Source organism: Elephas maximus, chromosome 9 (assembly GCF_024166365.1).
Source record: "Elephas maximus indicus isolate mEleMax1 chromosome 9, mEleMax1 primary haplotype, whole genome shotgun sequence".
Taxonomy (NCBI): Eukaryota; Metazoa; Chordata; class Mammalia; order Proboscidea; family Elephantidae; genus Elephas; species Elephas maximus.
Window position 1 is genome coordinate 48,073,964 of NC_064827.1, and position 11,824 is coordinate 48,085,787.

General features: G+C 48.0%; 1 protein-coding gene across 5 annotated transcripts in view; it reads right to left on the reverse strand.

Annotated features, from left to right (window-relative positions):
• The window catches only part of TBC1D2 (TBC1 domain family member 2), a 56,291-nt gene that overhangs the window by 4,245 nt on the left and 40,222 nt on the right, over window positions 1–11,824 (reverse strand). For all 5 annotated transcript variants that reach the window (XM_049895806.1, XM_049895807.1, XM_049895808.1 and 2 more), the window contains 4 exons: window positions 7,771–7,881; window positions 6,088–6,275; window positions 4,554–5,024; window positions 626–746 (listed from right to left, as the gene is read on the reverse strand). In XM_049895806.1, the coding sequence (XP_049751763.1) occupies window positions 626–746; window positions 4,554–5,024; window positions 6,088–6,275; window positions 7,771–7,881 (891 nt within the window). The remainder of the gene's footprint in view (window positions 1–625; window positions 747–4,553; window positions 5,025–6,087; window positions 6,276–7,770; window positions 7,882–11,824) is intronic.

The following is an 11,824-nucleotide window of genomic DNA, read 5'->3' on the forward strand; positions in this document are numbered from 1 at the left end:
TGGAGCTGGGAGGTCTGAAATGTTCTCACAGCTACACCTCTCAGAGAGCCTGTGGAGTGGCTTTATTCCTATGCAAAAGCAGAGAAGCATGGGGTTCAGAGAGCTGATATCACTTGCTAAGGCCACACAGCCACTTAGTGGAGGGACCAGGCTCTGGGCCCAGTTCCACCTGACTCCAGGGCTGGCTTCTGCTCACAGAGCAGTCAGACAAGAATGAGATAAAGGCGGCAGCTGTGTTTCTCAGTGGACAGTGATGGGGTTGCAAAGAGTTATCATCAGCACCTCCCCTCCTCCCAGCCCATTTCCCATCCTACACAGCCTGTTTTGAAATTACTGGGTGACAAACAGCAAGTCACACTAGATTTTCTTCTCCTCTTCTCCCCAGAAAACCAATTGTTGCTAATTATACAATGCCACTGCTGGAATAACAACAGTTTATCCCACGGGCAGAGCCCTAACCATTCTAAAGGCCACCAGCTCACTAGAACCTCCCAGCAGTTCCGGGAGGTTACTAGCCCTTTTTACAGAAGGAAGAATGGCGGTCTGAAAGATCCCTGGCTTTTCTGAAGTTCATCGGCTTGTAGGAACAACTCAGGGGAAGTGACCTGCATGGTGCCCCACTCACCTGGGACGCCGTCAGCGTCTTGCTATAGTAGTCAGCTGGCAGGATGGTCTCTACGATGGCCACCAGGCACCAGAAGGCACTCTCCTCCTCGTCCAGGATCAGCAGAGCAATGGCTGCCAGCCTGAGCAGGAGGGAAGGAGGCCTGAAGTGACCAGACTAGTGTCCCTGTTCCTGGGGTGAGATGGACACTCTTTTGGGGAGGAGTACTTAGGTGATTTCCAGAGCCTTGATTTCTCAACTGTAAAATGGGGATCATTTCAGAGCAGCGGCTCTGGAGTCACGTTGCCTGGTGTGAACCCTGGTCCTGGTGTTTCCTTGTTGGACAATCTTGGGCAAGTTACTTAAGCTCTCTGAGCCTCAGGCGCCTCATAATAATCACTGTCGTGACGATGAACAGAGCGAGCACACGTTCAATGCCCAGCATAGTACCTGGCATGTAGTGAGCTGTTTATAATGTTAGCCATCCTCATCTTAATATTCAATGTCTTCCCAGCGACTACTGGCCTCTCAAGATACTAGGCAAACACAAGGTCCTGCATTCAAAGATGTCTGGGGAACACTGCACACTCTGGGCCCCTCTCGGAGGCTCGTGAAGCACATTATCTTAGTAAAGCCTCTGAGAAACCCTGCAGAAAACCCCTGTGACTCTCCAGCTCTGGGGTGCCCAGTGGAGCCCCTGTCACGCATTATACCCACTGGCCCTCAGACACACTTGGGGAGATGCATTTTGAAGCCTCAGACTCTCTGTGAGCTTAAAGAGCATTCAAAGAGCACATGTGTCCACATGTTTATGTTTCTCTGGGATCTTACTAGATTGGATTCCTAACCTCCAACCTCTTCTGAGGTTCAGGCCTCTTCGAAAACAGGGTTGATGCTCAAAAAAATAAAGGTATCCCTTCTCCCTCTCAAATACATCGGGAAGGAATTTCTCCCCAGTCTGGCTCAAATATTTGTACAAATCCTCTGAGTCTGGGCTGAGTGGATGGAGAAGACGAACAGTCACAGGTTCCTGGGAAACAGTCACAGGCTCCATCCTCTCAGAGGTCACTTGGTTCAGGGACAGCAAATATGTGGCACACTGGCCACCAATCCCTTTTTCCATGCCCAGGGCAGACATAACTAATTGATCATGGCACACTTTCCCACTGAATGAGTCTGGAGGCTGCCTTAGAAACTCTCTCCAGGCAGGGCTACAGGCAGCTGCCTCCTGCTGCTCATCCTTGGTCTGCACAAACTCCTTGTTGCACAGGCTCAGAAAGCAAGCAACTTGCTCAAGCTCACACAGTCAGTTGGTGGCAGAGTAGAAATAGAGCCCAGGACTCCCAAAGTCCAGCTTGGGGCTCTTCCTCCCTGCCTCTCCCCCTCTATTCCAGGGGAGCCTCAGGATGTTGAGACTTCTGCACACATTCAAAGGCCAGCGATCTAAGGCTGCTGGTACCCACTAGGTCTCGGAGCTGCAGCTGGATTCCAACCTAAGGCATTCAGGCCCGGGCAGGCCTACAGAAGAAACTCTTGAGAGAGGGACAACATGAGTCAGTTGGGTGGAGGAGGAACTACATTTAAGGAACTCTGTGGAGGTCAGAAAACATTTTTCAAAGGGGCATGGGTTTAATTTTTTCCCTCTAAGTCAGCACTAAATCATCACTGTGAGCTCTGTCACCCTCGGAAGAGGCTGGATTTGCTGCCTTAGAAGCAGGGTTTGGCCTCTTGAGGGGCCACATGCAGTTCTAACAGCAGCCACTAGGTGGCAGAACTCAGACAAGAACTGTATGAGGGTCTCACAGGCTTGGATTTAAGAGCCTTCCAAAGAACTCACTGCAACTTCCACATGTGAACAGGCTCTATAAATAACTTTCTATTTAAAGCAATAGTATTTGCCTAGGTCCCAATTACCTTTGCTTGCATATCAAATTAAAAGTAAAATAGCATTCAGAGAAAATATAAAGAAATACCCTTTTGGTATGGGTATCTGCCACTCTCTTGGTCTCAGTTGTTCCTTATATACCCCTTTGCAGCCTGTGTGTTGCCTCTGTCCACACAGGGAGAAGCCTCTTTCCTATGAGGTATATCTCAAGGCCCTCCTGCTACAGGATTGTTTTTCTACCCTTCAGCATAGACTGGACCCCAAAGCACCACAGCCCATGTGGCTACTAGATTGGATTCATGACCTCTAACCTCTTGGAGGTCTCAGAAGAGGTCACGTGTGATTAGGATAAAAGGTTTCTGAGTGCCCTCAGCATTCCCTCTGCCAAGTTCCCATTCTGAGTGAGGGCAGGTGGTCAGAAGGCCTGGGCTACGGGCTAAAGAACAGGGTTGGCACTTGGTCCAGCCTCCATAGGCGGTGTGGCACTGGGCAGGTCCCGTAACCTCTTGGACTTTTTCTTGCCTCACATGTACAACGGGAGCACTGATGCCCACCTCACTGGGTTTTTACGAGGAATAGATGGCGTCAGGTATGTAAAGCACCCGGCACCCTGAGTGCTCTCATTAAGTGTTAGTTCCTACCTTATCTTTTGTATGAAATGTAAAAATTATTATCCATATTAACCTCATAGCTTCCAGCTTCCTTCAAAGCTATTCTTAAAGAGGCTTTGCAATTTTTTTCCCTTTTGGATTTTACCACATTCAAACAGATGAGAGGTGTACAGGCTTTTGCTCAGCTGCTGAATGAATGAATGAGTGAAAGAACACATGTCCACAGACATCACGTACAGCACACATTTAGATTAGCATTAAATCCGAACTTATTTTCCAAGAAGGCTTAGATTGAGAGGCATTATTGTTGGGGTTTAACTGAACTCCCAACAGTTACACATATAAATGCTCAATTTCACCCAATTTTAGATTGGAAGTATCAAAAATAACCTACCTCTGGAAACCATTCATATTTGAGTAGGGACACTGAATGTTTATTATATGTTAAATAAATGCCACATACTGCCTGTTTTAAAAAAAAAAAATGGTTTATATAAATTTGGTTTGAGTATGCCCTCACCCATTTAAATTAAATTGAGTCAAAATGTGCTTTGGGAAACTTCTGAGATTATGTAACCTCTAGCTCTCCAAGGATCCTGGAGGGGGCAGTCCTATGAACCAGGCGATCCTGCCCCTCTCTATCCCAGATCCCTTGGCCCCAGCAGATTGGACGAAAGTGGAAAACTAACCCAAGCTGGACCAATCAGATTCCTTCCCTTGGGAATTTAGGACTGGGATGTGTAGGGCTAGGCCTGAAAGACCCAAGATTTGGGGACGGAGGCTTCCATTCTGACAACCTCCATGGGCCCTAAATATCCAGGGAATGAGTGGGCAGAAAGGTTGGTCACTGAGAGAAAGAAGTAGACATGGAGAGTGAAGGAGAGGCCAGAGACCATGCAGACCCTGCGAGGTGGTGTACAGCGGTGCTGTACAACCTCACAGAATACAGCTGAGCTATGCCTAGGAGTTGTGCAGAGCTTCAACCATGCTGGAGAGAGTAGCTGCCTGGGATCCCAAGGACCATCTGGTCCCCAGTCCTATTTTTTCCTGATTCTGTGAGCTCCCTCTGTACTATTTATAAATTCCCTTTTTTGTGGACTCCTCTGAATGGGTTTCTATGCCTTCAGAGAAAATGATCCCCAACCCAGACAGTCCTGCAATACGTAGGCAGGACTATACATGACACCCCTCAGGAGACTGTTCATGAGATTTCCTATGTGAGTGGCACCTCCTAGAGCACAAATCAAGGGAGAACTAGGGATCCATGAGCTCTGGGCTCAGGCCCATTTCTGCCTTGAATGTGTCCTTTCACCTGCCTGATTCCACCTGTATGGTGGGGATCAAGCCTCCTGAGCTCACCTCTCTGGGCCCTGGGACACTCCAAGGAGGCAAAGATGTGGTGGGTGTGCTCTAAGGGTAACATCTGTGCCTTGCTGCAGCTACAGTGGCTCACCTGTTCAGGCCCTGGCAGTAGCCGATGGTGGGATTCTGCCAGGAGAAGGCCAGCAGTACCCGGCGGAGCTTGTCGGGGAAGCTGGAGGTGGGACAGGTGAAGTGCTTGTTGTTGGGGAAGGTACGGTTCAGGTCCAGCTCGATCTGACGGGCAGCGGGGTGCTCACAGGTCTGGCCTCGGCTCAGCAGCTTCTGATAGTGGCCAGGGACCTGCAGGTGCTGCACACGGAGGTGGACAAGCCACCTCCAGACACGTGGCCGGTGCTCTTGGGGAATGCCTGCTCGCAGCAGCTGCTTAAGCTCAGCTGAGGGCACAAGCTCCCCCAGGGCAGCCCAGCGCTCTCGCAGTGGCTGCTCCTCATGGGCCAGCAGGTGGTGGGAACGGACCTCTAGCACCTGGATCTTGGCCAGTAGCTTCAGGTCTTCTACCTCGTAGTCAGGCACCGTCAGGAAGCCATACTCGTCATACTCGCTGCCAGCAAAAGCACATGTTAGCAATGTCTTGCAGGGTCCCTCCCTAGACAAGGGGCACTAGGGGGAGGGGAGTGGACCATGGGCAAGGGCTCACAACTCACAAGACCTGGTTCCTGCCCTGGCTTCACTGCAGGTTAGCCATGCAGCTCTGAGCAGGTCACTTCAGTTCTCTGAACTTCAGTTTGCTCATCTGTATAATGGGTATAGGAATTCCTACTCTGCCTCATGAAAACACAGTGAAATCCTCTGTCATAAACTGTTGGGGGCCTAGAGAGTGCCTGGTAGATAGTGGGCCCTCATTCATTCTGCACAAATACAACGGATCCTTTTATGACTCCATGCAGCCTCAGGCCTAAGGAACCCAGCACTGCACATACAGAACCCCACTTGCCACAGCCAGTAAGCCCAAGGATGGGCAGGGAACAGACAGCACCAATGACAAGCAGAGATGGGAGAGCTGGGGACCCGTTCCAGACAGCCCTTGATTTAGTTAACACTTGTCCCTTCTATGTGCTAGCTCATCTAATCCTAATGATTCTGCAAAGCAGGGGTCAGAGCCCACACCTTACGGAGACTAAGAGGCTCAGAGAGGTAACGTGACTTGTCCAAGATCATACGGTGAGAGGGCTGGGTCTGCCTTCAGAGCCCGGGCTCCTGCCACTGGGCACCCAGCCTCCAGAGACCTTGCACCTTAGCCACAGCCCCTTCTGCTGTATCTAACTGCCCGCATCCACTGTGCTCTGCCAGGGCTTGGCTCCAAGGAGACAGCCGCTTGTCTCCCCTGCCCCCCTCTGATGAACACATCTGGGAAGCAGCTGGGGAAGCGGAAAACATGGGCTCTGGAGCCAGAACATGTCCTGCTGTACCAGTGTGCTGTGTGGCCTTTGGCAAGGGGCTGCCTCCTCTGAGCCTGCCTCTTCTCAGCTGTATAACCGGGCTCCTGATGGCCACGTGCCACACACCACACACAGGGTTATCTGATCAGAAGAGCTAACAGGATGCAGTGCTGGGGCAGCAGGACCCTGAAGTCAAGTAGACTGGCCCGCCGCTTCTGAGCTCACCTGATGGGGCTCAGCCGCACGCCGTCAGCCACAGCCTCATCGGCCTCCCACTGCAGTGCTTCCTGGATAAGCTGCTTCAACAGCTCCGAGCACTTGCTGGCCTCATCCCCCATGATCTCCTGCAGCCTCCGCAGCCCTGCCAGGTACTTGCTTTCCACCTGGCAGTTCTTCGCTTGGAGGTAGGCGCACTGTAGGAGGGTAAGGCAGGGCTGGTCAGGCCACCTGGTCAGGCTGGGGCTGCCCCAAAGGCCCGAGGCCTGAACAGTCCTTCCTCCAGCTCTCATCACCCACCCTCCCCCCATCCCCAGATCTTCATATATGGGCAAGGAGGTGGACCCTAAACCTGAAGGGTTTATAGCAAGGCAGAGGGACTCCTGGCAAGAGAGCCCCAGGGCCTGGGCTGAGGCCAGGTTCAGAAGGAAGGAGGGGTGGGTGCGCAGGGACACACAGGCTCTTGTACGGCCTGCAGTCCCGTTCTGGTTCAGCCACGTGCTAACTGTGTGACCTGTGGCAAGGTACTTTGCCTCTCTGCGCCTTAGCTACCTCACTGGTAAAATGGGGATATGCAGCGTCTTCTACCTCAGGACTCTGGTGAGAATCAGATAAGCTAATTTGAGTAAAGCCCTTCACAGGGTGTTGGGCCCAGAGCACACTCTCTGGAGCTGGCCTGCTGCGCAGTGCCCAGGGCTGGACATACAGCTCTGGACACTGCCCTCATGCCCTATGCTGATGCTCCAAGGGCTCTTTCCACCCCCTGACACTGCACATCTCTCCCACCTTCATGCACACTCTCCCCTTGTCTAGAATACTCCCTGCCCACTCCCCCTGGCCTTGGACTTTTGTGTTCTATTTGCACAAGCTGGGTGGTACTGGGCAAGTCAGGGAACCCTTCTGGGTCTCAATTCCTTCTTTGTTAGATGGAGACAGTAAAAATCTGTGTCCTAATGTTGCTGGGACCCCTGGGCTGCCTGGTCCCCATCACCCTGGGTGGCAGGGAGCAAGCCTCATAGCCAAGGCTGTAGTTCTGTGGGACCTCTGGCCAGGTCACCATCTGTAAACCTTTATGAGCACCAATTGTGAACCAGCCTCCGAGCTTCTTCTCCCAGCTGGTCCACCTCACACCCACCTTCGCTTCCCTCAGTTGCCAGGGCTGCCTCCTGAGTGCCATCCCCAACACCCTCAGGGATTCCTGCTATAGCTCGAACAATCTCCCTACTTCTAGTCCTACCTGTCCAAGTCCATCCTCCATGGAGCAGCCGCAGCAGTTTTTTCAAAACGTAAGTTCCATTTAGGACTTTCCCAGGCCTTTTGTTGCTCTGTTTGCCTGAATAATATTAACTCACTTTTAGGACTCAGCTCAGAAGGCCCCTCTGCCAGGAAGTCTTCCCTGACTCCCTTCCTCCCTCTGGACTCCGAAGAATCTTGTTTGTCGAACACCCTCACTAGTCTGTGGACTCCCAAGACAGGAACTGGGTTTAGTTTTTTCAACATCCCTACACCATAGCTACCCAGTGATGTTGGGAGCAGATGACTCAATCTGCCAGAACACAGGGGTTTGGAGAAGAATATGACACAGGCCTTGCTCATGAAGGGCTCAGTGCAGAGCGAGGCAGATGAACAAGCAGACAGTGACACAGTCGCGTGCAGAGGCACAAGCTCAATGGCTGGCCTTCCGCCTCTCACCTTCATCAGGAGGGCCTTCTCCTTCTCAGCCACCTTTCTCCAGATCTTTGTGACCTGATGGATCTCAGAGTTGAGGAAGCGGTTCTGGGTCCGGTAGGCTTCCATGTCATCCTGGAGAGAAGGAATCAAAAGCATTTTGTGAGTCACACCACAAACATTTCCCTAGTCCCTCAAACCATCTGCCAACATTTCCTTTCTTTAGCAATTTCCAGTAAGGCAAGAGAAGAGGAAGTCTGAAAAGAAAAAAAAAAAAAAAACCTCCTCTTATTTTGATCCCAGTGTAATGTGGTAGAGAAAGCACTAGACCAAGAACCCAACTCCTGATTCTGACATCCTGTCCCACTCGGACCCTCAGTCTCCTCATCTGTAAAGGCAGCAAATACCAAGTATCCCACTGGGTAGCAGGGAGACTAAATGAGGTAAGATGTGATAACATCAAGTACAGGACCTAAAACATAGCAAGTGCTCAAGTAGTGTTTATTTTTAGAACATATTTGCAATCATACCGAACAATTTTGGGTGAAAGTTTCTTTTACTTAGTATCGCTTTGCAAATACTTTTCTATGTTATTACCTAAGTTTCCCAAATACCAACAAATACCTGATGATTATTCCACTGGGTGACTGACTACAGCATAATTTACTTATCAGCTTTTTGTATACATATATAACATTTTATGGTGCTTTTGGTGAAAGTTCACGCAGCAAATTAGGTTCCTATTTAACAATTTCTATACATGTTGCTGTGATGCTTGAAGCTATGCCACAGTATTTCATATACCAGCAGTCAGTCACCAACGGTAGACGAGTTTCAGTGGAGCTTCCAGACTAAGACAGACTAAGAAGAAGGGCCTGGCAGTCTACTTCTGAAAAAATTGGCCAGTGAAAATCTTATGAATAGCAGCAGAACATTCTGTCTGATATAGTGCCGGGAGATGAGTCTCTCAGGTTGGAAGGCGCTCAAAATACGGCTAGGGAAGAGCTACCTCCTCAAAGTAGGAAAAAAAAAAAAACCAAAAAACCATCAAAAACGAACCAAACCTGTTGCCATTGAGTCGATCTCAACTCTATAGTAATCCTACAGGACAGAGTACTGCCCCATGGGGTTTTCGAGGAGTGGCTGGTAGATTCAAATTGCTGACCTTTTGGTTACCGGCAGAACTCTTATCCACTGTGCCACCAGGGCTCCCCTCAAAGTAGAGTCGACCTTAATGACGTGGATGGAGTAAAGCTTTTGGGGCCTTCATTTGCTGATGTGGCACGACTCAAAATGAGAAAAAAACAGCTGCAAACATCCATTAATAATCAGAACATGGACTATAAAAGTATGAATCTACGAAAATTGGAAGTTGTCAAAAATGAAATGGAACATAGGAACATCGATATCCTAGGCATTACTGAGCTGACATACTGAGCTACTGGCCGTTCTGAATCAGACAATCATATGGTCTACCACGCCAGGAATAACAAATTGAAGAAGAATGGCTTTGCATTCATCATCAAAAAGATCATTTCAAGATCTATACTGAGGTACAATGCCGTCAGTGATAGGAAAATATCCATATGCCTAAAAGGAAGACCAGTTAATAAAACTATTATTCAAACTTATGCACTACCCACTAATGCCAAAGGCGATGAAATCGAAGATTTTCACCAATTTTTGCAGTCTGAAATTGATCAAACACGCAATTAAGATGCATCGATAATTACTTGTGATTGGAATGCCAAAAGTTGGAAACAATGAAGCTGGATCAGTAGTTGGAAAGTACTGCCTTGGTGACAGAAACGTCGGAGTGATAGAATTTTGCAAAACCAATGGCTTCTCCATTGTAAATACCTTTTTTCAACAACATTAATGGTGACTATACACCTGAACCTTACCAGATGGAACACACAGGAATCTAATCGACTACATCTGTGGAAAGAGAGGATGGAAAAGCTGAGTACCATCACTCAGAACAAGGCCAACGGCTGACTGTGGAACAGACCATCAATTGCTCATATGCAAGTTCAAGTTGAAGCTGAAGGAAATTAGAACAAGTCCATGAGAGCCAAAGTATGACCTTGAGTATATCCAACCTGAATTTAGAACCATCTCAAGAATATATTTGACATGTTGAACACTAATGACTGGAGACCAGATGAGTTGTGAAACAACATCAAGGACATCATACATGAAGAAAGCAAAAGGTCATTAAAAACACAGGCAAGAAACACCAAGATGGACATCAGAAGAGACTCTGAAACTTGCTCTTGAATGCAAAGTAGCTAAAGTGAAGGGAAAAAATGATGAAGTAAAAGAGCCGAACAGAAGATTTCAAAGGGTGGCTAGAGAAGACAAAGTTAAAGCATTATAAGGAAATGTACAAAGATCTGCAGTTAGAAAACTAAAAGGGCAGAACACACTGGGCATTTGTCAAGCTGAAAGAACTGAAGAAAAAAATCCAGGCCTTGAATTGCAATATTGAAGGATACTGTGGACAAAATATTGAATGACGCAGGAAGCATCAAAAGACGATAGAAGGAATACACAGAGTCACTGTACCAAAAAGAACTGGTCAATGTTCAACCATTTCAGGAGGCAGCATATGATCAAGAACCGATGATACTGAAGGCACAAGCTTCACTGAAGGCACTGGTGAAAAACAAGGCTCCAGGAATTGACAGAATAGCAATTGAGATGTTTCAACAAATGGGTGCACAGCTGGAGGTGCTCACTCTATGCCAAGAAATCTGGAAGACAGCTACCTGGCCAACTGACAAAGAGATCCATATTTGTGCCCATTTCAAAGAAAGGTGACCCAATAGAATGCAGAAATTACAGAACAGTATCATTAATATCACATACAAGTAAAATTTTGCTGACAATAATTTAAAAATTGTTGCAGCAGTAGACTGAAAAAGAACTGCCAGAAACTCAAGTCGGATTCAGAGGACATGGAATGAGGGATACCACTGCTGATGTCAAATGGCTCCTGCCTGAAAGCACAGAATAACAGGAAGATGTATACCTGTGTTTTACTGACTATCCAAAGGCATCTGACTGTGTGGATCATAACAAATTATGGATAATGTTACAAAGAGTGGGAATTCCAGAACACTTAATTGTGTTCATGAAGAACCTGCACACAGATCAAGAAGCAGCTGTTCAAACAGAACAAGGGGATACTGCGTGGTTTAAAGTCAGGAAAGATGGGCAACAGGGTTGTATCCTTTCACCATACTTACTCAATCTGTATGCTGAGCAAATAATTTGAGAAGCGACTATAGGAACAAGAACAGAACATCAGGATTGAAGGGATACTCATTAACAACCTGCGATATGCAGATGACACAACCTCGCCTGCTGAAAGTGAAGAGGACTTAAAGCACTTACTGATGAAGATCAAACACTATAGCCTTCAGTATGGATTACACCTCAACATAAAGAAAACAAAAATCCCCAGAATTGGACCAATAAGCAACATCATGATAAACAGAGAAAAGATTGCAGTTGTCAAGAATTTCATTTTACTTGGATCCACAATCAACCTCCACGGAAGCAGCAGTCAAGAAATCAGACTATGTGTTGTACTGGGCAAATGTGCTGCAAAAGTACCTCTTTAAAGTGCTAAGAAGCAAAGATGTCACTTTGAGGACTAAGGCGTGCCTGACCCAAGCCATGGTACTTTCAATCGCCTCATATGCGTGCAAAAGCTGGACAATGAATAAGGACGACCAAAGAGCTGATGTTTTTGAATTACGGTGCTGGTGAAGAATATTGAATATACCATGGACTGTCAGGAGAATGAACAAGTCTTGAAAGAAGTGCAGCCAGAGTGCTCCTTGGAAGTGAGGACGTGGAGACTCATCTCTCGTAGTTTGGACATATTATAAGGAGGGACCAGTCCCTGGAGAAGGACATCATGCTTGGTAGGGGAGAGGGGCAGTGAAAAAGAGAAAGACCACTGATGAGATGGACTTACACAGTGGCTGCAACAATGGGCTCAACCACAGCAACGACTGTCAGGATGGGGCAGGAATGGGCAGTGTTTCGCTCTGTTGTATATAGTGTT